This window comes from Cantharellus anzutake (assembly GCF_015039405.1).
Source record: "Cantharellus anzutake strain C23 chromosome Unknown EI90scaffold_214, whole genome shotgun sequence".
NCBI classification, from domain to species: Eukaryota; Fungi; Basidiomycota; class Agaricomycetes; order Cantharellales; family Hydnaceae; genus Cantharellus; species Cantharellus anzutake.
In genome coordinates this window covers 60,690-87,453 of record NW_024067164.1, presented here as the reverse complement: position 1 = coordinate 87,453, position 26,764 = coordinate 60,690, and the positions used below count along the sequence as shown (strand labels likewise).

Here is a 26,764-nt window from a genome sequence, read left to right as displayed (position 1 = left end):
CGGTATAACGTACGTGTGTTCTTAGCTAACGCCGGCTTGCAAGTCTCCTCCCAATGGCTCCGCTTCAGTTGGACACCGCTGTCGGCTCAAGGACAACCTCTGCGGGCTTGATGGGGTCGCGCGAACCAATTGCACGGACCAGAGCAGTACCAAATAGCCCGCATGCCCACAATGACTCAAGAAATGCCCATATTACAGTCTATGTAGTATGCTCTAAATTGCAAATCCATATTCTAATTTGGGAGGCGGTCACAGCGAGATATATCGTCTGAGGCGCGACCGGTATGCAATCTTGTAGCTGATTACCTGGAACTGGAACATTGAGGTGAGCATTGCATGGGAGGGTGGCGCACGGAGATATGAGACCACGGAAACGAATTCCGTGGAAGAATACATATTTGATCGCTCTGAGGTAATAAACGCTATCATCATCTTGTTACCTAAATGGTCTCGCTTAGTGGCATGCAAGACGCTCTATTGTGTTCCTTAATGCATGATTGGACTACATAAAACGGGCTTGCCCGCGTCCAAGCGTGCCCGTCCCCGTCCGATGAGCTCCGCAGCAGATTCCTCGCTAGATTATACACGCCCTGCCGTCTGGCGCTGACAATTGCTTCCATCTCGACACAAACCGGCCGGAGACGCTGCATGAAGCTTCTAGGATTCAATACACGCAAGCATTACCGTTGGCCACCGATGCGATGGCCATCTGTTAACGTCTGAACCGATCCTTGCCCGAGTTGAGGCTAAATCCAACAACCACAAACACCAAGAAAATAACAAACTAATCCCCGGCCCTCCCCGCCGCCCTGACAATTTCTTGTATGCCATGTCTGATACAAGTTGCCTTATCGGCTATATATCTTGTCGTTATTATATTGAGGTGTCAAGCAACCGCAGTCATCAAGGGTCATGCAGCATCTCGACTTAGGAAGTGTATGAGTATTACCACTGGAGGACACACGAAAAGCCATCCTATGTTCTGCAAGCTGAACATCCGGAAAGATAAGGGAGGAGTGACAGGTTCTTTAGTTAATTGCTGTATTGTGACTAGGGATGTCTGCTGTCTCAGCGGAGCTGGATCAGGTGAATGAATTAGCTGGTATATTTTTTTTCCCTTTCACGTCTAGCTGGGCCCAGTCACAAGGCTTTCGCGCGTATAAAGTCCTTTCATGCACAAGAGTGAGAAGCTTGCCCACTTGAAATACCACCTATCATAACGTTGCAGCATTTCTGACATAGTTACGCGGTACAACGCCCCACAGTATTAGTAGCTAGGGTTGCGCGCATACATATTTTTGGTTCAATGCACTGTAAAATGAAAACAGAAGTCGAGAAGGATGAGTGACTGATATCAACTACATATGATTGGGGCATTCAATTTTCCCTGGACCAGGAATCGAGTTTCATCTTTTGCTAGCCTGAGGGAGTTAATAAACCAAATCGATCGTCATATCAGGCTTCTCCATTGCGCGTACGATGCATGTTCTGTTTGATGGGAAGGCACCCCAGTGGGAGAACAAGTTCACATATATATATATAGATTAACCAGCAGGTACGTTTTAACAGGACTCTTCTTGTTGCAGAGGAATGAACTACCCGGAGCTTGATGGTTCACAATATTGCAAACAAGTCGTACCCTCTTCCAGCGTCAAAGGAGTGGGTGGTCGAGGGAAATATATGGATTCAAGGGAGAGATAGTCGTAAGGTGGCACGACATTGGTGTTATTAAAACTCGAAATTTGGTGCATGAAATTGAGCGATCAACTTGATTAACCAGACGCGAAGGCATTATACCCTCATCATAAGCGTCAAAGTGCCTGCCTCTAGGAGAGAATTAAATCGGATGGTATGCATGAAGGGATGAATATACCAGAAATGGGTTTGGGAAGATTGAGCAGCGGAAGAAATAAGAGTGGAAAGAATGGAAGGAGATGCGAGAAGCACCCAACCCAGACCCTATACATAGAAGGTTTCATCCTTCGCGATAATATTATTCACATGCTATCACAAGTTGGCGATTCAGGACGACAAGTTGACTAAGTAGCATGGCAAAGGTCGGAGGCAGCTCATCAAGCAAAAGGACGAGCTTCATCAAGGATTCCGAGCGCTTCTGTGTCGCCACACTCATCTAATCCATCCAGGACGATTACAAGGATAGGATATCCCAGAGTTCACGCATTGGATCGATGATCCGAATTTTCATCTCTTTCTCTGCAACGGGACCCGGAATACTGTTTCATGAAGCGGACTGCAGCGGAAGCCGCCTAGCAAAGTAAGCTCTTGTACTCAGCATCGAACGCTGCCAGCTGTAGAGCAAGGATAGAGAGAAAGTGCTCTATCGAATCAAGACCCATTATTGATTAGTGCTTGTCCCAGAAGAAAACACGCAGCGAGGACATGTTGGGGCGTCAAGAATAGAGGGTACACATAGATATCGCAGTCTTCCCAGTCCCGGGTGAACCACGCAACGAATCGCCTGTTAGGTGATTGAGAATTGAGCTGCAAGTCTCGACCTGTGTATATTCCATCGGCTTTGAGAGCACGTCCAAAAAACGGCAATGTGCTAAAGCTGAGTCTGGAATCAATTCAAGCAAACAGAACGAACCGCGAAACGTGAGGGCGCACTAGTGATATAGAAGCCTTCACATCGCTTTATTTTCCGAGTAAAACTTTGAGATTATTTACATAAGAGAGTGGCCGAGGGATCGAGCACAATTCACATACGAGTGGAAGTCTTTCACCAGGAGAATTCCTTCAGGCGGAACTTGACTCGTTTGGCTGGCCGTCCACATTTGAAGCGGCTGCAGGGTGGTCCCGTACGTAAGCTCTTTGGACTTCCTCATTCAATCCTTTGAGATTTGTGTCGTTTGTGTTCGAAAGTCTGTATCGGTGTCAGGCACGGGGGCATGAGCCTATCGATCGTAAAAATGGAGGGATGGTTGCCGACCTCGTAAATGTGTAGCCACGTCACTAGAAATTTCGGGATTTTGGGATCGGGGGGAAAAACTTGAGAACAAAGGCCGCGGTCATTGGAGCGTTGGTATTATAGATTGTTTTGTTTCGATCACGGTCCGAACTCATTCGTAGGCTCCAAGGGAAGGAGAGTAATACCTTTGCCTTTGAGGAATACCTTCAAGCGATGAATGGCAGATGTGTTTAGCGAAGCACGAGGATCGACGTCTGATTCAGGGGCTCGGAGGAGGGAGATGAGGAGGGTTGGGCGAAGGCTGGAAGGACGTACTTGGGTTGGATGATTTGAGCTCTGGTGTGCCTGGTCATTCGCGACTTGCTTGGGCTTAGTCTTCTGCCGGTCCTCTGAGCCAAACGGTGTAAGGTGGACAGTGGTTTCTTCGAATCGGATGAGCGGTCAGATAGAGTGATACGAGAAGGCGGTAGGTTTAAATAACAGGCAATCCTGCCAGGACCCCATGTTGATCGCGGAGGACATCGCTGAGCTCTTGGGCTTGCTAGGAATGTGAAGGATTTGACAGAACAAGAATGCACTGAAAATATTTGAAAACAGCCAGCGGTAAGATTACAGTAATACCTTGTAAAGTGGCCTGGAAAGTTTAGAGTATCAGGCTTAAACTAGTGTGTATGTACGAAAGTTGATGTTGTCCATTCGGTTGTTGGTGTCAATCATTTAGGGAAAACTACCAGTGCTAACGGTTCCGAGTTCCCGACGTTGCCGGCGCGAGAGCCGACTCGGCGGCGAAGTGGCGCCACAATTGCAAGGTTTCATGGTGCTTTGGGGCGGGACCGATATCGCGATCGATGCTTTCCATCGAGCGCTGTCGTTAATGAGCGACCTTTCCCCTTTGAATCGCTTTCTTCTGCTCTGGTCACTTGTTACTTGAACTACTATGCACGTGAAAGTGTATAAAAAGACAACGTGCTAAGTCAGAGAGCACGATATCTAACTACCACTCCTATATCGCACTCAGTCGTTTATAATAGGTGCTTGCATTCTGAAGATGGGTGACGTGATCGATGGGTGCCTTGGGCGTGCAAATTTTGACCAGGGTTGGTTGTGACCTGAAAAGACTCTCGATTGGTTAACAAACATCTACCCTTCGGAACGATCAATTTTTTTGTTCTTTTCTTTTTCAATTGAATGGCCTTCTCTTTCTGGTGGACTGAACCGGGGGCATTCTGCGGTTAGCAAAGATCTGCGGTTATGCAGTTCCCAATCGCTAGTTATCCCAGAAACCTTTACTTGATTGTTGATACCTGATACAAACATAGCACCTGCCCCTCGTTATTCCAGGCGATCGATGTTGGAAAGAGAACGCTGCCCACGAAAAATTGATGTGAGTATGCGGAAAAGGACTCTGACAACCGGGGGGGGGGGGAGGTGTCTCAATCGACGGACACTCGATTGGATTGCTAAAAATTTATTACAAGTTTGACGAACGCGTGTGCTTCTACGTCGACGCTATACGCGGATTTACGCCGCGGATTTGGGTTCAACGCCTAGGCACATTGGAAAGGAAGTGAGGCTTCGGAGAAAAGTAAATATAGTAACGATGAACTCCGACATCAATTATTAAATACAAGATCGGGTATCGTGGCTTCGCTGGCGTTGCTAACTCATCAGCTTCACTACCCGGCACAACTTGCTTCTCGTTCCAAAAAAAGGTCCACCAGGGAACGTACGTACGTGATGGACAACTTGGGCAATGGCCACATGTAGCGAGTCAAAATTTCTCATGCTTTCTTCACTGCATCCATGCTCACGGGCCTATGGACGCCTACCTTTCCCTTCCGATGAACATAACACCTGAATAATGGCCGCCGCACCTTAGGGTTCTAGACGCGCAACGTGTTGTAATCCTGAGCACGGATTCTACGTAACATTATTCCAGTTCCGATAATGTCGACACCTGCCCAACCGGCACATCACCATCATCAATGTTTAATATTTCGCCAACAAGATTTTTCCACTTTCTCTTCGATCAGCTGCGATCCTTTGTTTAAAAGCTTCCCTTGACCACTTGTCGCGACGACTTACAACTAGCTTGTCTTCCCTCAAGCTACTACGGTGCCAGTGGGATTTTCCAAACATGTTCAGAGGCGCCGAGTTTTTCTTGCTTCTCCTCTTCACTGCTTCCGTCTTCACCTGGCCTGCTGTCCAGAGGCAGCAGTTACCCCGCCTTCCACCGAGGCTTCGGGAACCTATGCGCGGAGGAACGAACGCGAAGCGACTCGCGAGGGGTTTACCTCCTTTACCGCCAGTTCGGAGAGCCTCAACTGATAGTAAGTCTGCAGCCACCTTCACTGGCATGAAGATGTATGGCGTGATGCGGTTCGATCTCCAGCTTCCAGCAGGCCAGGCCCAAGTGCTTCGTTGGAATCAACATCAACAACTCAGAGTAAGTCTGCAGCCACCTTCACTGGCATGATGATGTATGGCGTGATGCGGTTCAATCTCCAGCTTCCAGCAGCCCAGGCCCAACTATTTCGTTGGCCTCAACAACTTTGAGTAAGTCTGCAGCACCTTCACTGACATGAAGATGTATATGGTGTGATGCGGTTCGATCTCCAGCTTCCTACAAGCCGACCCAAACTTTTAACATATCATCACCGTCGACTTACTATCAAATGGGCGTGTGGTCCGCGGGGGCGGTGGCGATTGGGGCGGCGGCAGCGAATCTGGCACCCCTTGGGGTCCTCGGGGTGTTCACCGGTATGGGGGCGTGGGTGTTTCGTCTGCTTGCTTCTTGTGTCGCATCTGAGTTGACGCCTACCTTGATCGCCGGTAGGTACGGGTTGGTCCCTTTGACGGCTGGAGCGGCTGGGGCAGCGGCTGGGGCAGCGGCTGGGTCAGCGGCTGGAGCAGCAGCGGCTGTTGGTGCCTTGATGCTTGTTCCTGATCTCAAGTTCAGTCTCTGGTTTAGCGTCAAGGACGTTGTGCGTTACCTTGCTTTCCTCCGTCTACATCGAGGTTTTTTTCTAAATGCAATTCTCCAGAATGCTCCGCCTTGCCATCAATTTTTTTCAATTCTCGTCGAAAAGGGTGGTTCTATAGCGAATGGAGACGTGAATTTTTTGGGAAATTCAGAGAAAAGTACGTCGATCGGGGAGCACTCATCAACTAACCTGATCTTTAATTCCCCCCTTAAACGTTAAACGCAGCTGACTTCAAGGTCCCCCCTCAAATTGGTGGCGGAGTTTCCGTGGAGGGAATGTATTACCAGACGACGATTTGGGAGTATAACGTCACAACCTTTCAACTCACGCCCTGGTACACGGGATTTGATAACAGTAAGTGTTTTCCTTTTGTTCCATTCGGGAACTCGTGCCCTCGGGGGTGAATGGCCTCTCTGTCTACATTGCATGGCAACGCTGAATTGGGACATTTCCACAACAGAGACGATCAAGGCACAGCTCGTGTATAATGTTAAAAACAACTCCGTGTCTTTCAGGCCTGCGACGGACACTATAGTTAATAGTATTTTCCAACAGGTTGTGGTGCGTGAGCCATTAAAGTTGATGTCTCGTTGTGTATGAGTTGTGTTGCTGATTTTACACCCGTCTTGTAGGATTTCGCTCTACATGCATTTTGATAGGGCTGGGGAAAGTTATCAATTTTCGTGTCCTTTCGTACTGGTGCACAGAGCTTATGTGTTCGCAAAAGCGCGGACAACAAGCACGACTTCTAGTTGTTGTTGTTGTTGTTTTTTTCTGCTGCTTCGCGTCCGATACACCATTGTTCATTATCTGACGTGGGATTGCTGTGTTTCACCATATTGAGTCAGCAAATTGTTTCTTCCGAAGTCATGCCATATCGTCGGTCTGTTTGATATGACTTGCGCGCTAAAAGACTGTCGAGTTGAAGTGTGCGCCCACTCATCATTGCTTGAGACACCAATAGGAATGGCGAATTTTTTCCCAAGTGTTTGTGATGATGCATGTGAGTCAGATGTGTTAGTCTGGGCACCTAGCTTGGACAACTTATCTGCTGAGCATCATGAGGCTAACTTTCTTTTCTTTTCTTTTTTTTTGGTGGAACCCCAGTAGCTTTCGCGGATACATTGTATTTGGGGTTTGTGATGGGGATCGATGATCCCCGGGAATAGATTGGGACTTGAACCGGGACTGCCACTGTGAGGAAATGCAGTTACGCACGTGGTATGGGACTCCCGGGTGCCCGGGGTCTGGTGTACCCACTAAAACCCCACTGCTGCTCGGCCAGTTGTCTGGTTGACTCTCTTCATTCTGTAGGTTCCTGCTCCAGGTGTGTAGCACTAGTTTTGGTGGGAGGGCCTTGCGTCCATACTTATTTCGGTTTGTTAGGGCTATGTCCTGGTGGAGCTTGTCGTTAAGGCCGGCTTTTAGGGCATTCTAAACTTCCTTATAGGTGGTTTGGGGGCGATCGGGGTTCATCACCCTGCAGCATCTGGCTTTCCATAGTTGCCATGCACACTCTAGGACTATGATGTGGAAAAGTCTTGTCTCTGTCATATCCATCCCTGGCCAATGACTTCCGGTCCCTCCGATCCCTCCGATCCCTCCGGTCTACCTCCGCTCCTTCTCCACTAACCTTGGAGCCCCTGTATTCCGCAATCCCCTCAGTACCCCTCGATGGTCACCACCCCCTCCTTTCAATTTATTACCTACACCTCCCTAAGTATGGAGCCCTGAAGACTTCCGGACAGCTCCGACGTCCGCTAGCGCACTCCCGCCTCTGCTGGGCAATACACTCGCCTGCCCTGCAGAGTCCACCTTCGGGCCTATCCCTCCTTTCCGTTTCTGGGTTATCACCTGCCTTTCCATCAACCCCGTAACCCAACTCGTCGGTAATATTCAGTCAGCTAATGTTTAACCCTGTTAGCTCTGCTCTGCTCGGCTCTGCCATTTGCGGACCCGTCTGCGCTGTAACTATATATATATCCAACTTGTACATAGGTTACACTTCAGTAATAAAATCGACTAGAGTTTACCCCCTGTAGTTCTGGGCCAGTTAGTAAGTTAGGGCACGGACGTGTTACTTGGCACAGCGCTCCGGGCATAAGTCGCTGAGGCCGAAGCCCTCCGCCATGGAGACTCTCCTTTGTCTCAACCTGGTCTCTGACAGTCTCGCCAACTTTCGATCGGCCACTAGTGGCTTTGATCTTGATGATTGCATCAGCAAAAGTCCGTTATGCTCCGGAGCATCAAGAGTGGCTGGAGCATGTGGGCAAGGGGTGTTGATTTGGCCATTGCTGAACCCCAGGTTGGAGGGGGGGGGGTGGCACGACTGCTGCCCAATCTTATTTTCGGATACCATTTTAGATCAATTCATATGCTACATTTATGAGTCTAACTAAGAGAATTCAATGCTTTTTATGCACTTATTGGTGCAAACAATCTCATGTGACCCACAACTCCATCCAGGAGGAATGTATGAGCCGAGCCCTTGACATGCTCGGTGAAATTAAGGAGAATGTTAAAGATACTTTGAAGGTACATGACAGATGTACAAACCCAAACCCTTTCACAACCAGTCCCATGACATTGAACAATGGTGTCACGACCATGCATCCCGGCCCGTTAGCCGCCCATCCCGATGCCGCCTGAGCCCATTCCCGCTATGCGAGCGCGAGCACGAGCCCCAACCTCAGCCCTATCCTCCATGAGGACTCCCTGCTCACTTCCCCACTTGCCCCTAGGCTCCCCTGCACCTGGCCGACTCCCCCACAGCCACACCGACCTCCCTGCCCCGAGTCCGCCTCTGGCACCGACCTAGCGTGACTCCGCGACATCGCCTACTCCGCTATGATACCATCGCCGCTATCGCGGCCCTACACCCCTTTGTTTATTTATCTGTTATTGTTTGTTTTGACCCTCGGTCATTGCCGGCCGCTGTGCGGCCAACCCCGCTCGTTGTTCCTATTTGCTTCCGGACCCTTCGGCCTTTGGCCCGGGTCCGCTTCTATTCATTCTATCTTCGTATATATATCCTGTATACTACATTATAGTACCTCAGCTCTAATATCGACTTGACCACGACCCCAAGCCCTGACCCCAACAAGGCAGCCCCAGTAAGTTCGAAATGAGGGCCAAGAGACAACTAAGGGGCACAGCACTCCCTTTAGAGTTGCTGAGGCCAAATGCCCTACCCTCAGGCCTTGTCTGAGGCATCGCGGCCATCGCGGCCCTTAACGGTCCGCATCGGCGACCTTCGGTGCCCGACCCCGGATCAGTATCTAACAAATGGTTGCGATTTCTTCCATGGTAATTTGTGAAGTGGGGCATTCAGGGAATTAGCAGGTGTCAAAGGTGGAGGAAGGCTATTGTTCAGAGTGGGGGAGCCAGGATTGGGGGAGGGTTGCATGTCATTTGGGACCATACTTTTGACATCCTCTGATTGGTGGTAATTGGTGTAACAGCAAATACTGATTGAATTAAATGGGGGGGGGAGGGTGCGCCAATTCCTAAAATTGGACATGAGGTACAGGATTCAAGAAACTGACACCCCTTGCATGTGGGAGACAAAACAGCAGATTGGGCACTCCTGGAGCCAATAGTGTTCTCCTGGGAGGGGGTTCAGGAGCAGCTGGGAGTGGTGAGGAGTATGCAATGTGCCAGGAGCAGTGGGAGGAAAATTTTGGTCTCTAAAAAGTTGAAAAAAAAATTTAGGGAGAAATCAAAAAAAAATTCAGGAACTATAGTGCTTTTAAAGTGCTTTCAGGACATATAATTATTTGCGAAATTGAGGAAGAAATGATGGAGAAAAATGGAAAATACTTTCGGAGACCCGAGAAATAATGAGAACTGAATTGATGGGAAAGTCTGAAAATTGAATAGGAAAGTGAGGGGAACCCTTGTAGCATTGTTATTTTCTGCTGTTCTGATTTTTGTTGGAAGTCAAGCTTGAATCGTGTATTTACAGTTATTTACATCAGGATAATAAACTTAGCGGTCTACTTCCATCACCTACCCTCACTGGTGTAACCTTGTTTTTCAACAATTTTTCCTGATTGTTCTTGGTCTCACTCCCAGCTGCTCCTGGACCCTCCCAGGAGCTTCCAGGAGTATTGAGGAGCAGCTGGGCAGCTGGGAATGAGACCAAGAAGAATCGGGAAAAATCAGAACAGCAGAAAATAACAATGCTACAAGGCTTCCCCTCACTTTCCTACAGACTTTCCCATCAATTCAGTTCTCATTATTTCTTGGGTCTCCGAAAGTATTTTCTATTTTTCTCCATCATTTCTTCCTCAATTTTGCGAATAATTATATATCCTGAAAGCACTTCAAAGGCACTACAGTTCCTGATTTTTTTTTTTTGAATTTTTCCCTAACTATTTTTTTCAACTTTTTAGAAGTCCCTATTTTTCAAATTTTCCTCATTTCCCTCTATATCCCCCCCTCATTCCCCCCCTCATTCCCCCCCTCATTCCCCCCTCATTCCCCCCCTCATTTCCCCCTCATTCCCCCCCTCGTTCTCCCCCATTTCCCCCACCTCCATATTCTGCCAGCCCAAAAGTGATTAAGTTGCCAGATTAATCATATATCAGGCCATAAATTTTGATTGTGTATTGGTGAGTCTCAGTGTCCTTGATATATATGTAGTATAGTGTTTGATCTAAATGTTAAGCAGTGTCTTGTTGTGTTATTCTTGTGGTAGGAGGTATTCATGGGGGATCTTCCCTCTTTCTTTCCTTTTCATTTTCAAATGCTCCAGGAGCTCCCAGAAGCTTCTCACCCCTATACACTTTGAAGCATTTAAATTGTATTTACTGGATATGTTTGTGCACAAAGCAATGCTCCATGCCCTCCTGAGAGTGCCCTGGAGCACCTAGCCAACTCCGGAGGGAATGAGCTGTTCTGTCATATCCATCCACAGCCATTGTCTTCCACTACCTCCAATCCTTCTGGACTACCTCTGCTCCTTCTTCACTAACCTCGGAGCTCCTGTATTCTGCAATCACCTCCACCTCCCTTGATGGTCACCACCCCCCCTTTTCAATATATTACCTATGCCTCCCTAAGTATGGAGCCCCGAAGGCTTCCGGACAGCTCTGACATCCGCTAGCGCACTCCCACCTCCACTGGGCAATTCACTTGCTTGCCCTGCAAGCCCACCTTTGGGCCTATCCCTCCTTTCCATTTCTGGGTTATCGCCTGCCATTCTGCTAACCCTGTAACCCGACTTGTCAGTAATATTCAATTGGCTAATGTTTAACTCCATTAGCTCTGCTCCGCTTGGCCCTGCCATTCATGGGCCTGCCCTCGCTGTAACTATATATACTTAACTTGTACATAGGTTACACCTCAGTGATAAAATCGACTAGAGTTGATCCCTCTTTAGTTCTTGTTGCCAGTAAGTAAATTAGGGCATGGACGTTGTAGGAGAAATAACGGCCACACTATGGAAACCCATTATGGAAATATGCCAGATAAATCACAAAAACCTCATACGACAAGTAGATATGAGAAAATAGAAGGACCTGAATTTTAACGAATTTTACGAATTTTTACGAATTATTATGACTATACACGATAAATCGAAAGAAAGAAAAATAGCAAAAATACTTCAAGCTTACTATCAATGAGACGGAATTCTTGGGGGAATTTATAGCAAATATTAAACCAAGAATTAGGACAATCGACCAAGATTTGACTATAAAAATAATCAGAGAACCTCCATGGAAACTACTTTCCCACGTCCGAACACGTAGCCAAGGATGGAAGTACCACAGAACGAAGATTCCTCAGGAACTAATGCAAAAGTCAGAGTCGTGTTTACAATAGGAAATGTAGATGTCCTCCAAACGGAACCAATGAGAGTAATTACAGGGGAAACTACTTATAAACGATGGAGATATGACTAAAACTCCTGCAAAACGAGGACAATGCCTAAAAGGGAAGCGCGAAGATTAACCAGTAACGACCGAGACAAGCTTGATGGCCCATTAGAAAGGAAGGGATCCAATCTTAATCCTCCCAAATTTTCATAATAAAAGGATCATGCATTAATGAGATATCCAATAACGGGAATAGTGACATCAAAAGTCCGAGCTTAGGGAAAAGACGATGTTTGCATAGGATCCATAATTAAAACATACAACGAAATTTACATGGAAATTATTAAAATGGGGAACTATAGTTATGCAAATTTTCAGCCCAAACAGTCCAGCCGTTGTGAAGTTATACCCATGACGGGAATATAGAAATCCACATCATGTGTAATGACACGTGAGGGTGGCGATGCGCAGGGAACCAGCCGTCGGAACCGAGATCCGCACTTCGGCAGATCGCGAAGACCAATTTCCGTCCAAATAAGGAAGAGCCTGGTCAAAACAAAGCACGTAAAGTGCAAAACAACCTTAAATCATGAGGGAAAAATCTGAAATAAATCACAGAAGCCCATATGAAAGAAATAAACACCCACGCATATCATAAATCCCGAACAATTAAACGGAAATGGCGCCTGCATACGAATGACTATGGGAATGACGCACGTGATTACTGAATGTGCGCGCGAACTTTTGCTAACTCAACGAATACTAGGAAATAGGACACAACCTTGGTACCATTGGAAAGGTGGGAATAAATGAAAATTTATGATACCAAGAACGTGAGAAAACATCCAGAAATGAATGAGATATAGGGACATGAAGTTAGAAACCTGAAAACGCGCGGGAAAACAGCTTCAAGAGGTCCAGTGTCCCAAATAAAATACATAAAAATATGAAATCTTCAAGGACGACCTACTATAACAACCAACAATACATATGGAGGATTAGGATGTGATAATACAAAAGGGAATCAGGGAATATGAACGAAATTCACAAAAACCACTAAACTACAACAGACCATGGCGGGAATTTTAGGGAACGATATTCTAATGAGGTGGAGAGCTATAACACATTCGTTTGAGTAATTCTTGATTACTAGCAACTTTTTCTTTCAGTTTTAAACCTGAATAATTCACTCATTTACCATTTCAGTCTCATTTTAACTAAATGTCACTAAATAAAAATGGAATAAATCAGCTGAAGGTCTCAGCACAGCCGTACACATAGTAATGCGAAGTTTGAATTCAGAATCATCGAGTCATAGCAAATTTAATGGTATATATAGGGAATTTGAAATAGGTAACTGCGGCAAATGCAGCGCAGCCAAGTTCCAATTAACCATTAAAATAGCTTAGGCGAGGGAGGACAATAAGAATTCTAGGTGCAGTCTGACCGCAGTAGAACCGCAGTTCAGCACAGTAAAAAGCGCAGTAGAACTATAGCATGAAAATTTCATTTTTATTCAGTTTGAGAAAAATACACTGTAAATAAATCCTGTAAATAGAAGGTAGAGCGTGAAAAAGGAAGGCGACCCAAGGAGTATAAAAGGGAGACCCTTTCTGCGACTTTTTGCCCCCCTTAGAGAAGTAAGAAAATAGAGTATTATTTTTCTCAAGCATTTCTGGTTGTCACTCCAGTGCGAAAAAGTGATATACAGTTAAGATTGCCACTGTAGTAAAAGGCAGCAATAAAGGAGAGAAATATTAAGTAGATATTTCAAGAGGAGAGCTGGTTAACACTCCAGATTTCAAAGTGTAAACACAAAACAGTTATTTTGCTACTGTTAAAACAAGCAATAAAATAAGACAAAAATAAAACAAACTCAAGGGACACTCCAGACAGAATCCAAATTCATTAACTGAATAGAATCTTTGAAACTTCACCAAGTAGAAGATTAAATTCAAGTTTAAATCCAAATTAAACAACGCTACACAGAATTACACCTAGACAAATTAATAAATTTCAATAAAGAAACAGCTCCGCAGGGCTCGGTTTATCTGTAAGTCAATTCTCAGGAACTTTAAAACTAACCCATAAAAATAGAATTAGCCAAAACACTCGGATTGGTACTATATTTACAATAAATAACACTAGTACACTTCCCCATCCTAACTAAAGAACCAGGGAACAGCTTGGTGGTGGTCTCATTTGAACCTCCCAACTGACCTTCCTTCGTTCTCTCCTTCAATGTGTAACTTGGCACAGCGCTCCTGGTCTGAGTCACTGAGGCCAAAGCCCTCCGCCATGCAGATGACTCCTTCGCCTCGATCCGGTCTTCAACATGTTCCTGGACCAGCCAATCTCCTCCTGATTCTCCCAGTGCTCTCCATACTCTGGAGCACTCAGGAGCATAACAATTTTTTGCTGATGTGGGGCAGCCATGATGTATGAGATGTTGAGGTTCATGGGCCAGGGAATCTTTCTTTGGTTGCATATTGCTTTGGTGATTGTCCATAGTCTCTCCCCATGGTTCTGGGGGCACTCAAATAGGATATGGGAGATTGAGTCGGTTTGTTGGCAGTGCTCGCATTCGCTGCACTGTTCATATCCTGGGATTTTCTTCCAGTAGCCGCCTATTTTGAGGCAATTGTGAGTTAATTTCCACAGGAAGTTTCTGATTTCAGGTGGTGTGTCTCTTTTGTTTCTGCTTAGGTTTTGCCATATCCTGTCCTGGGAAGGAGAACTGTTGTTCATGTTCTTGAGGGCAGATTGGATTAGGGTGATGTTGTTGGATGTTCCGGTTTGGAGTTCAGGATTCTTTCCTAGTCTCGCGCTATGGATTAGTCTGGTTGTGGTGGATTGGGTTATGGTGATTAGGCACACACCACCAGGGGAGTGGGGGAGGGGGGGAATGCAGGGGGTTTGGGAAGGGGGTTTGACAGGGTGCCTTGGGTGGCTAGGGTGTCAGCTTCTTTATTGCTGGTTATGCCGGCATGGCCTTTGAGCCACTTGAAGGAGGTGAGGCTTTGTCTGTTCCTCAGTGTGTTCACGGTTAGCTTAGTGGCAAATCTGTGTTTAGAGTGGGTGCAGTCTGAGTCTTCTAGGGAGCTCAGGTTTTGGCAAAGGGTGTTGATGCACCACTCAGAGTTGGTTTTGATGTGGGGGTTGGGTTCGGAGGGGGTGGATTGTTGTAACTCAGGTTATGGCACCTCTGAGATGAACTGTAATGTTTATACAAGAGTAGAAACAGATAAGTACAGGAGAGACTTGCCTGAGATGAACTGTAATGTTTATACAAGAGTAGAAACAGATAGAGTTCATCTCTGCAGTCATGTGACACATAAAAGGGAAAGAAAAGGAAATCAAACAAGAGGTAGATGTACTACAACATGGATGAGGCAGCATGGTGGATTGCGAGCATTTCGGCCATGTTATTGGCTTGGGGGAGGAGGGGGTTGACTCTTATGCTGGCGTTTCTTGGGTCATCCAGGCTGGTCCAGACCCCAAAGCTGGCTTTTGCATCAGAGTCCCCATTCAGGTGGCAAGATCCTGTCAGGGCACACCTGCCTGACCCGGCCCCAGCTGACCTGGTCCCCCGTCACCCACCTGACCCGGTTCCCTGCTACCCACTCCTTCCCTACTTCCTCTTCCCTTTTCTCTTCCTCTCTTCCTCCCTCCTTTCTCTTTTCCTTCTTTCCTTACTTATTACATGGATGACTTCCCTCCTATCAGTGTACCATTGGCCTGGCTGCAGTACGACATGCCTGGACCCTGTCATATCCTGGAATCCTGACCCCGCGCACTCCCACCACACCACACCACACCACACCTTCCTAACAACTTCACCATCCCCTACACCATGCCTCCCCACTCCCCAGGTCACCTTCCTTCCTGACTGTCTCAGCTCTGGTCTGGTTGCGGCACACCGAACCTTGGCCACTCCCATCCCGGAAGCTCGGTCCCGAGTTGGAACATTCGGAGACTCTGGATTTGCTCCAATATCCCGATGGACCTCTGACATCCCATGACATACCCCTAAACCATTCCTCCACCCATTTCAGTTATTGGAGTCACCCAACATCCTTCGGATACGCAACTCCGCTTTCGGAGCCACCCGCATCCTTTGGTGACCTCACTCATGTCATCACTTATTAGTCACCTTCCATTCTTAGCACGACTATCTTCTTACCATTCAGTTGGCTAACCCCCCTCTTATGTACCCATTTCTCGTTCCCATTCATTTTCCGGCCTCTTACTCCGCCCTCCTCGACCCGACACCTCGGTTCCCTGTTAAAGATATCGTTCGGCACCTTTTGGTACCTCTCGGTATCATTCAGCACCTTTCGGTGTTCCTCTATTATCATTCGGACTTTGACTAAGTCCTTCCCATTCCCCCTTATAAATACCTGTAGATTAGAACCTGTAGTTTTCCTCAGTTCTAATCTCGACTAAAATGCTACCTGTCAGAGACCAGACTCGAGACGAAGGAATGTCTCCGTAATGGAGGGCTTTGGCCTCAGCGACTTCTGCCAAGAGCGCTGTGCCTAGTGACACATCCGTGCCCTAACTTACTGACTGGCAATTAGAACCTAGGGGGTAACTCTAGTTGATTTTACTACTGGCATGTAACCTATGTACAAGTGGGATATATATATGGTTACAGTGGAGACGGTTCCGCAATTGGTGGAGCCGAACGGAGCGGAGCTAATGGGGTTGAACATTAGCCGACTGAATATTACCGACGAGTCGGTTCGCGGGGTTAACGGAAAGGCAGGCGTTAACCCAGAAACGGAAAGGAGGGATAGGCCCGAAGGTGGGCTCTGCAGGGCAGGTGAGTGTATTGCCCAGCGGAGGCGGGGGTGCGCTAGCAGACGTCGGAGCTGTCCGGAAGTCTTCGGGGCTCCGTACTTAGGGAGGCGTAGGTAATAAGTTGAAATGAGGGGGTGGTGACCATCGAGGGGTACCGAGAGGTTTGCGGAATACGGGGGCTCCGAGGTTGGTGAGAGAGGAGCGGAGTTAGAACGGAGGGAACGGAGGGACCGGAAGTCGATGGCCGGGGATGGATATGACACTACCCCAAGTCCCTCTGAGTGAATCCTGGCCCCTCTCTACAAGATACCTCAGACATAAGAAATACAAGGACTAACTGAGACGTAACGGAGGCACAGCGCTCCCTCCAAGTCGCTGAGGCCGTGTCCTCCTTAGAGCCTCTTGTACCATCCAGCAGAACCGGGCTTCCTGGAGAAGCTTCGGTCCACTACCGGAGCTCTCAGGTCCCCTCTAGTTGAGCCCCACCTGCATTCGGACTCACGCATTTTCCCCTATGACCCGGGTTTTTGACAGACCTGCTGGGTGGCCTCCCACACACCGGGCGCTCCTGGGATCTCTTGTGGAGATACCCGGATGGATGTGGCTGTGTGTGTAGATGACATGGCCTTAACTACATGTATATAAACACAGCCTAAGTGGGAACTGAGAAGCAACCTTCTTCTCACACTTTCCACTTTAGGCAAGTAGGTTACATTCCCCTTGTTAATAATAATAACACACTTCCCACTTTTGTCATATCCATACAATCCCGACCTCCGCTCCGGGCTCCCAGAACTCCGAAACTGATTCCGGAGCCCTACTTCCCTTCCATCACCTTCTCCTTGCCGACTCCCAAGAGGTTATCCCACCTCCGGCTCCGACACCACCTTTGGTCCGACTCCGGAACATTCCGGTTCCGACCTCAACCTCGACACCTTCCAGACGAATACGCAACACCTATGCTCCCGACTCCGGACCTCCGCTCCGGAATCCCGTTCGTGTCTCCGTCTCCAGAACCTCCGGTCTTAGCTCCGACCTCGGACTTTGACCCCACCTCCGCTTATACCCATTGTATTGGTTAGCTCATTCCATTTAATTACGTTTGCCAATATTCCGGAGTTTAACTTCCGAGTTCGGACTTTCCGGACTTATGTCGGACCTTGCAACTATTGCATTGCTCCATTCAATTCCGCTATACTCCCTCACTCCTATTTGGGCTGCTGCTTCCTTTCTATTCAGTCAGCTGGCCATTCCCCACTCCCATCCTCCATCCTTCCTCCTTGGGCCTTGGCCCTTCATTCCTCCTTTGAGAAACACCATTGAGTCAAACCCTTGACCCTCGGTGTCGTTCCTCTTTCCATCTCCTCTCTCTTCCCTCTGGTACTCCTCCACCGACCTCCTGCCAAGTTACGACCTTCCACTGCTGTCCCGTACTTCTTACTCAGGCACTGCTGTCAGGGCACACACCCTGACTAGCCCGGACCCGGACCCGCGTCCGGACCCGCTTCCACCCGCCGCGCTTCCCACACGCGCGCACGCTCCGCGCGCCGCATGCTCCGGACCCGGTTCCTACCCCTTCATGTGACTTCCGGGTATCCCCGGAAGTTTTGCTGATATTGTGGCCACTGTGGGAAGATGAGAAGTTAGCTTCCTTCTCATCTCCTTACCCACAGTAGTTGTTGCCCTGGATAGGGCTGTTCATAGGTCAGGCTGTGGACCATAGGGGAGGGTCATGGGGACCTGGGAGTCGTCCCCTGACAACTGCTCGTACCTTTGCTCCGAGCCTCCATCATAGTTCCTACCTCGGACTTTGACTCCACCTTGGTCTTAGTCCATTGTATTGGTGACCTCATACTATGTAAACACCATTGCCAATATTCCTTGGACTTTCAACCCCGCCTCCGTAAGCTCCGCAACCTCTGAGCTTCGTGGATCATCTTCGGCACTTTCGCCGCTTGTAATGTATCTCTCGCATTTTCCCCTCATCCCTATTTGGACTGCTGCTTCTTCCCATTCTAGCCAGTTAGTCATCATCCCCACTTCTCCTCATCCTCCTGCCCCTCTGGGCCTCGCCCTCCTTACCTCCTTTCGGACATATCACAGGTTCTGCCTTATGACCTTCGGTACTGCACCGCTTCTGTCATCCCTTTGTTCCCGTTTGGACACCTTCGTTCCGATTCGGATCCCCTTTGTTTCCTTGTGCTTTCGCCCCCTCCATTATATATATCGGCGCTTGTACATACTCATTTTGGGCTCAGTCTGAAATCGACCTGAATTCCCCCCAAGAGACTTTCCCTCTGCTAGATCCGAAATTAGGGACCCCCAGGACAACCAGTAATGGCACAGCGCTCCGCTTGAGTCACTGAGGCCCAGGTCCTTCCACGCTAAGTCTCCGATTCCACTCTGGAGTCGTCCGAATCCGCCCATTCTAACAACTTTAGCCTAAGTGGCCAGGGACCCTTGTCTGCTTCAGGCCCATTGTTACACATGCCTGTGCCACACCCTACCGGGACCTCAGCCCCGGGCGATATACCCGGATGCTCTCGACTCCGGGTCAGTCCCTGACAGATCCGTCTGTGTAAGCAATGACGTTTGGGGGGGGGGATGGGCTTTTGGTTCCTGTTGGATTGGTTGGATTGGTTGAGTTGGGGGGGATTCCCCAAAGATTCTGAAGAAGTGGTGGGGGGGTAAGTTGCGATGCAGGGTTGGGTTGAAGGTTTTGATGTTTTCAGGGGGTCTGATGGCATGCAAGTTCACAGGGACCTGGGGGGGGGGGTGAGGTGGAGATGTGTGTCACTGTGTGGGCTATAGAGCAGGTTGAGGTCCGTAATGATTTTTATTGCGGTTTGGTAGCAAGTGTTAGATCGGGCGGATTCAGATGACTCCGGAGTGGAAGGACCTTGGCCTCAGCGACTCATGCGGAGCGCTGTGCCATTGCTGGTTGTCCTAGGGGTCCCTAATTTCGGATCTAGCAGAGGGGAAGTCTCTTGGGGGGGAATCAAGTGGATTTCGGACTGAGGTTACAAGTTACTATGTACATTGTATATAAGGAGGGGTCCGGAATCAAAAGGAGCAAGGGTACTCCAAAAGGAGACAAAGGGAGCTGAAAGGAGGAACAACACCGAGGGTCAAGGGTTTGACTCAATGGTGTTTCCCAAAGGAGGAGTGAAGGGCCAAGGCCCAAGGAGGAAGGAAGGAGGTTGGGAGTGGGGAATGGCTGGCTGACTGAATAGAAAGGAAGCAGCAGCCCAAATAGGAATGAGGAAGAATAGCGGAATTGAATAGGACAATGCAATAGTTGCAAGGTCCGAGGTAAGTCCGGAAAGTCCGAACTCGGAAGTTAAACTCCGGAATATTGGCAAACATAATTAAATGGAATGAGCTAACCAATACAATGGGTATAAGCGGAGGTGGGGTCAAAGTCCAAGGTCGGAGCTACATAAGACCGGAGGTTCCGGAGATGCAAACGGGATTCCGGAGCGGAGGTCCGGAGTCGGGAGTATAGGTGTTGTGTACTTGTCTGGAAGGTGTCGAGGTTGAGGTCGGACCCGGAATGTTCCGGAGTCGGACCAAAGGTGGTGTCAGAGCCGGAGGTGGGATAACCTCTTGGGAGTCGGCAAGGAGAAGGTGATGGAAGGGAAGTAGGGCTCCGGAGTCAGTTTCGGAGTTCCGGGAGCCCGGAGCGGAGGTCAGGATTGTATGGATATGACAGCAAGCTTCCGGGTTCTTACAGCCATTTTGACAGTAGGATTGACAGGGTGGGCAGGGGCATTTCTTCTTTGTGGGCTTGTGGTCTGGGTGTTCTTGGTTGTCAGCCTGGGATACGAGGTTGCTGATTTTCAGGCAGTTGTGGGATTTTCTTAGGCATTGGGCTGTTTTGGAGCGGTCGCTGAGGGGGGGGGGGGGGTTGTCTTCTAGGCTGGGATGGGCCCAGGCAGGTGGGTTGAGTTTGGTGCTCAGGTCTATGATTGGATTTTCTAACCTTAGGTTGTACTTTGAGCTGGTATTCAGGGTGTCTCGCAGTTCTGTTGGGACATTCCTGTGGTGGTGGCGGGGTTTGAGGAAGGGTTTTTGGATGAATATGTCGACAATAAAGGGGTATTTGGGGTCATTGGGCAGGAGTTTATTGGGGAGGGTTGCCATTATGATAGCTTCTGTGGCGTCCAAGGCTGGGGGCCGGTCCAGGGATCTGTCCAGGATTTGTTGGAGTTTGGTGAGTGTCAGGGCACACCCGCCTGACCCCATGCCGCGCCCCACGCTGTACTGCCCTACTCTGCGACCCCTGCTATCAGCCCTGTCCCTCCTTCCTCACTTTTCCCCTTTTCTCTCTATTCCTATTCTACGGTCGACTTCCCTTTTCTCCATGTACCTCTACATACCTAACCCCATTCCCCTGGTCGCTGCATGCGCCACGCACACTCCTGCCTACCGAGTGGCTGCCTCCGGGATCTCCCACAGAGACACCTGGGGAGGTGTGGCTGTGTGTGGAGATGACGTGGCCTCCTCCATGTTGAAGGAGAAAACGAAGGAAGGTCAGTTGGGAGGTTCAAACGAGACCACCACCAAGCTGTTCCCTGGTTCTTTAGTTAGGATGGGGAAGTGTACTAGTGTTATTTATTGTAAATATAGTACCAATCCGAGTGTTTTGGCTAATTCTATTTTTATGGGTTAGTTTTAAAGTTCCTGAGAATTGACTTACAGATAAACCGAGCCCTGCGGAGCTGTTTCTTTATTGAAATTTATTAATTTGTCTAGGTGTAATTCTGTGTAGCGTTGTTTAATTTGGATTTAAACTTGAATTTAATCTTCTACTTGGTGAAGTTTCAAAGATTCTATTCAGTTAATGAATTTGGATTCTGTCTGGAGTGTCCCTTGAGTTTGTTTTATTTTTGTCTTATTTTATTGCTTGTTTTAACAGTAGCAAAATAACTGTTTTGTGTTTACACTTTGAAATCTGGAGTGTTAACCAGCTCTCCTCTTGAAATATCTACTTAATATTTCTCTCCTTAATTGCTGCCTTTTACTACAGTGGCAATCTTAACTGTATATCACTTTTTCGCACTGGAGTGACAACCAGAAATGCTTGAGAAAAATAATACTCTATTTTCTTACTTCTCTAAGGGGGGCAAAAAGTCGCAGAAAGGGTCTCCCTTTTATACTCCTTGGGTCGCCTTCCTTTTTCACGCTCTACCTTCTATTTACAGGATTTATTTACAGTGTATTTTTCTCAAGCTGAATAAAAATGAAATTTTCATGCTATAGTTCTACTGCGCTTTTGCTGCGCTGAACTGCAGTTCTACTGCGGTCAGACTGCACCTAGAATTCTTATTGTCCTCCCTCGCCTAAGCTATTTTAATGGTTAATTGGAACTTGGCTGCACTGCATTTGCCGCAGTTACCTATTTCAAATTCCCTATATATACCATTAAATTTGCTATGACTCGATGATTCTGAATTCAAACTTCGCATTACTATGCGTACGGCTGTGCTGAGACCTTCAGCTGATTTATTCCATTTTTATTTAGTGACATTTAGTTAAAATGAGACTGAAATGGTAAATGAATGAATTATTCAGGTTTAAAACTGAAAGAAAAAGTTGATAGTAGTCAAGAATTACTTAAACGAATATGTTATAGCTCTCCACTTCATTAGAATATCGTTCCCTAAAATTCCCGCCATGGTCCGTCATAGTTTAGTGGTTTTCGTGAATTTCGTTCATATTCCCTGATTCCCCTTTGTATTCTCACATCCTAATCCTCCAAATGTATTGTTCGTTGTTATAGTAGGTCGTCCTTGAAGATTTCATATTTTTATGTATTTTATTTAGGACTCTGGACCTCTTGAAGCTGTTTTCCCGCGCGTTTTCAGGTTTCTAACTTCATGTCCCTATATCTCATTCATTTCTGGATGTTTTCTCACATTCTTGGTATCATAAATTTTCATTTATTCCCACCTTTCCAATGGTACCAAGGTTGTGTCCTATTTCCTGGTATTTGTTGAGTTAGCAAAAGTTCGCGTGCACATTCGGTAGTCACGTGCATCATTCCCATAGTCGTTCGTATGCGGGCGCCGTTTCCGTTTAATTGTTCGGGATTTATGATATGCATGGGTGTTTATTTCTTTCATATGGGCTTCTGTGATTTATTTCAGATTTTTCCCTCATGATTTAAGGTTGTTTTGCACTTTCTGTGCTTTGTTTTGACCGGGCTCTTCCTTATTTGGACGGAAATTGGTCTTTGCGATCTGCCGAAGTGCGGATCTCGGTTCCGACGGCCGGTTCCCTGCGCATCGCCACCCTCACGTGTCATTACACATGATGCGGATTTCTATATTCCCGTCATGGGTATAACTTCACAACGGCTGGACTGTTTGGGCTGAAAATTTGCATAACTATAGTTCCCCATTTTAAATAATTTCCTTGTAAATTTCGTTGTATGTTTTAATTATGGATCCTACGCAAACATCGTCTTTTCCCTAAGCTCGGACTTTTGATGTTACTAATCCCGTTATTGGATATCTCATTAACGCATGATCCTTTTATTATGAAAATTTTGGGAGGAGTAGGATTGGATCCCTTCCTTTCTAATGGGCTATCAGGCTTGTCTCGGTCGTTACTGGTTAATCTTCGCGCTTCCCTTTTAGGCATTGTCCTCGTTTTTGCAGGAGTTTTAGTCATATCTCCGTTGTTTATGAGTAGTTTCCCCTGTAATTACTCTCATTGGGTTTGTTTGGTGGACATCTATATTTCCTATTATAAAGACGACTTTGAATTTTGCATTAGTTCCTGAGGAATCCTTGGCTACGTGTGTGGACGTGGGAAAGTAGTTTCCGTGGAGGTTCTCTGATTGTTTTTATAGTCAAATCTTGGTCGATTGTCCTAATTCTTGGTTTAATATTTGCTATAAATTCCCCCGAGAATTCCGTCTCGTTGATGGTAAGCTTGAAGTATTTTTTGCTATTTTTCTTTCTTTCGATTTATCGTGTGTAGTCATAATAATTCGTAAAAATTCGTAAAATTCGTTAAAATTCAAGTCCTTCTATTTTCTCATATCTACTTGTCATATGAGGTTGTGTGATTTATCTGGCATATTTCCATAATTGGTTTCCATAGTGTGGCCGTTATTTCTCCTACAACGTGACCCTGACCGCATGTATATAATAGCGCCTGGGGTGGGAACAGAAGAAGCAGCCTTCTTCTCAACTTCCCACTTCAGCCTAAGTGGTCGGGGACGCTCACCCCGCAACGGGATCGCTGCTACACACAGCCGCTATCCGTCCCACCGAGTCCTGTGCACAGGGACCTCGCCGCTTTCGGAGCTGTCCCTGACAGTGAGTTGGATTGCTTCATTCCTATCTAGGATGTTTAGGATGTTTTTCCCCCCCTCATCTCTTGGCCTATTTAGGAGGTTCATACTTAAGGGAGGGGGGCTTTCTGAGTTCCAAATGAATTCACGAATCCTTTTGTTTAGGTAGGATTCCACATCTTTGGGCATGCCTTGGGCATGGGTGTGGAATTGCATCATTCCCCTGATGGTCATCTGAGTGATCAGGCAGTGGCCCTCGATTGAGGGATAGGATTTGTTCCACTGGGTAAAAGATTTTTCTATGTTAGTTATTATAGCGGGCCAGGGGTCCTTGTGGTTGGGGTTGTTCCCACATTGGGCCCCTAGGTATCTCATGGATTGCCCATCTTTGAGAATTGTTATAGATTCATCGAGTTTATTGCCGGACTGGGGGTTTAAGGTTCTTTCGTTAAACACATGATCTCTGTGTTCAGGGGAGCTGACTGGGAGGACAATAGTTTTTTCTTGGTTGAATTTGGCGCCGGATGCGGTACACCAGCTTTCAAGGGTGTTGAGTAGGTCATTTAGATCATCATCTTTGGAGAGGAAGACAGCGGTGTCGTCGGTGAAGAGGGATATGATTACCTTTTGAGAGAGGGAGGGGGTTATGATTTCGAGGCTGTTAAGGGAGGGGGACTCTCTTAAGGTGATTGAAAGGGGTTCAATGGCGATATTGAATAGTAGGCATGATAGTGGGTCCCCTTGGCGGACTCCTCTAATGATGGGGAATTCCTTGCTGATATCCCCGTTTAGGATTACTCTGATTTTGGCATCTGTGTATAGACTTTTGACAGTCGAGATGAAGGAGGTGGGAATCCCCATAGCTTCCATGACATGCCATAGGTAGTCATGTCAGATGTGGTTGTAAGCTTTTTCTTGGTCAAGGGCAATGATTGTGCCATCCTGACTAATGATTTTGCACAGGTCTGTCATTTGGTTCACAAGGTCAATCTGGTCAAAGATGCTATGACCTTTTATGAAGGCCACTTGGCACTTGTGGACGAGGAAGGGGGTGATCAGGGATAATTTGTTCATTAGGGCAGTGGTAATGATCTTATATTCGGCATTGAGTACAGTAATTGGTCTGTAGTTCACAATTTCCCTTCTGTCTTTTTTCTTATATAGTGGGCAGAGCCAGCCTTCGGAGATCGCAGGTAGTGCCGTTCCACTCAATGTCGTTGGCGAGGAGGGTTAGGAGTTTTACTATGTGTAGACCCTGGTTGTCATGTTCTCTCTTTTTCCATCTTGTGAATAGTTTTTTATAGAGTTCTGTGGGAATGCTGTTGAGGCCTGGGGCTTTACCGTTAGGAGATTGGCTAAGAGCATGCCCAATATTGTCCTGGCTTAAGGGTTTGGCTAGGTTTTTGGATGTGTCTGGGGGGATGCAGTTGTGAATTCAGGTGAGGGAATCTGATATGAGAGATTCTCTTGAGTTGCAGTGGGGGGATATGTCTTTGTGTTTGTCATATCCGTGCATACCCGACCCCGACCCGACTTCCGGACCTCCACCCTCTTCACCTCCGGAGTCATACCCTACCGCTGCCGTTCCGATACTCACCTTCGGTCCTGGCAACACACCTCCTTCTACCCCCCATGCCACCTCTACTCCTCCTTCCCTCTCCTCCCCTATCTCCGTCCGCTCCGATACTCACCTCGGACCGAACACCGCCCCTCTCGCCACCCTCCTACTACTTCCCCTCCTCCTACTCCGCTCCTCCTTCACAGCACCTCCACCCTCCCGTCACCCTCCTACGCTTCCCCCATCCGCTCCGATACTCACCTTCGGACCTGACAACTCTCCTTTCTGCCACTCTTTCTCCCTTACCTTTCTCCTCTCTCCTCCCTCTGGTACTCCTCTGCCACCCTCCCGCCAAGTTACGACCTTCCACCACTGTCCCGTACTTCGTACTCGGACACTGCTCGTACCTTGCTCCAAGTCTCCGTCATAGTCCCTACCTCGGACTTTGACTCCACCTTGGTCTTAGTCCATTGCATTGGTGACCTCATACTACGTAAACACCATTGCCAATATCCCTCGGACTTCCAACCCCGCCTCTGTAACCTCCATAAGCTCCGCAACCTCCGAGCTTCGCGGATCGCCTTCGGCACTTTCGCCGCTTGTAATGTATCTCTTGCGTTTTCCCCTCATCCCTATTTAGACTACTGCTTCTTCCCATTCTAGCCAGTTAGTCATCATCCCCACTTCTCCTCATCCTCCTGCCCCTCTGGGCCTTGCCCTCCCTACCTCCTTTCGGACATATCACAGGTCCTGCCTTGTGACCTTCGGTACCACTCCACTTCTGTTTACCCTTTGTTCCTGATCGGATGTCTTCGTTCCGATTTGGTTTCCCTTTGTTTCCTTGTGCTTTTGCCCCCTCCATTATATATATCGGCACTTGTACATACTCGTTTTGGTTCAGTCCGAAATCAACCTGAAATGCCCCCTAGAGACTTCCTGCTCACCTACTGTGAAATTAAGGACCAAATGGACAAACAGCAATGGCACAGCGCTCCACTTGAGTCGCTGAGGCCAAGGTCCCTCCACGCTAAGTCTCTGATTCCACTCCGGAGTCATCTGTATCCGCCCGGTTCTAACAGTGTTGGACCATGTTGTAGTGTGAGGCGGCTATTGAGGACATTTTCTCTGTTTTGTAGGTATATTTGGGGGGTCGGATCCGGGGATTCTCAGTTCGTTTATGGAGTCATGTGGTTTGTTTTCCTTGCCCCAGCTGCACCAGTATTTGTTGGTGGATTCACTCAGAAGGCGTTTATTGGCCCCGGATCAGGCTTTAGTCTTGGCTAGCTTAGATTTTTGGATTTCATTAATTCTGATAGTAAGGTTTTGTATTTGAGTTTGTGTTAGATCTGTGAGGGTACTGTCAGTGAT

General features: G+C 47.6%; 2 protein-coding genes across 2 annotated transcripts; both read left to right on the top strand.

Moving 5' to 3' along the window:
• The first annotated feature begins 5,172 nt into the window (after window positions 1-5,172).
• EI90DRAFT_3096039 (uncharacterized protein) lies at window positions 5,173-5,592 on the top strand. Its single transcript, XM_039062522.1, has 2 exons — window positions 5,173-5,485; window positions 5,549-5,592. The coding sequence occupies exon 1, from the start codon at window positions 5,181-5,183 to the stop codon at window positions 5,403-5,405; it is 225 nt and encodes a 74-aa protein (XP_038907837.1). The 5' UTR covers window positions 5,173-5,180; the 3' UTR covers window positions 5,406-5,485; window positions 5,549-5,592.
• Window positions 5,252-6,238, top strand: EI90DRAFT_3096038 (uncharacterized protein). The gene is made up of 5 exons (XM_039062521.1): window positions 5,252-5,375; window positions 5,438-5,485; window positions 5,549-5,699; window positions 5,766-5,913; window positions 5,974-6,238. Exons 3-5 carry the CDS (start codon window positions 5,605-5,607, stop codon window positions 6,130-6,132), a joined length of 402 nt encoding a protein of 133 aa, XP_038907836.1. The 5' UTR covers window positions 5,252-5,375; window positions 5,438-5,485; window positions 5,549-5,604; the 3' UTR covers window positions 6,133-6,238.
• The last annotated feature ends 20,526 nt before the right edge of the window (window positions 6,239-26,764 follow it).

What these genes read in the sequence shown, in the direction of transcription:
- EI90DRAFT_3096038 (XM_039062521.1), top strand. Translation starts at nt 5,605, where the DNA reads ATGGGCGTGTGGTCCGCGGGGGCGGTGGCGATTGGGGCGGCGGCAGCG. An exon ending in GTGTTCACCGGTATGGGGGC is followed by an intron (nt 5,700 to 5,765) that starts GTGGGTGTTTCG and finishes GATCGCCGGTAG; the next exon opens with GTACGGGTTGGTCCCTTTGA. An exon ending in GGTTTAGCGTCAAGGACGTT is followed by an intron (nt 5,914 to 5,973) that starts GTGCGTTACCTT and finishes GCAATTCTCCAG; the next exon opens with AATGCTCCGCCTTGCCATCA.
- EI90DRAFT_3096039 (XM_039062522.1), top strand. Translation starts at nt 5,181, where the DNA reads ATGCGCGGAGGAACGAACGCGAAGCGACTCGCGAGGGGTTTACCTCCT.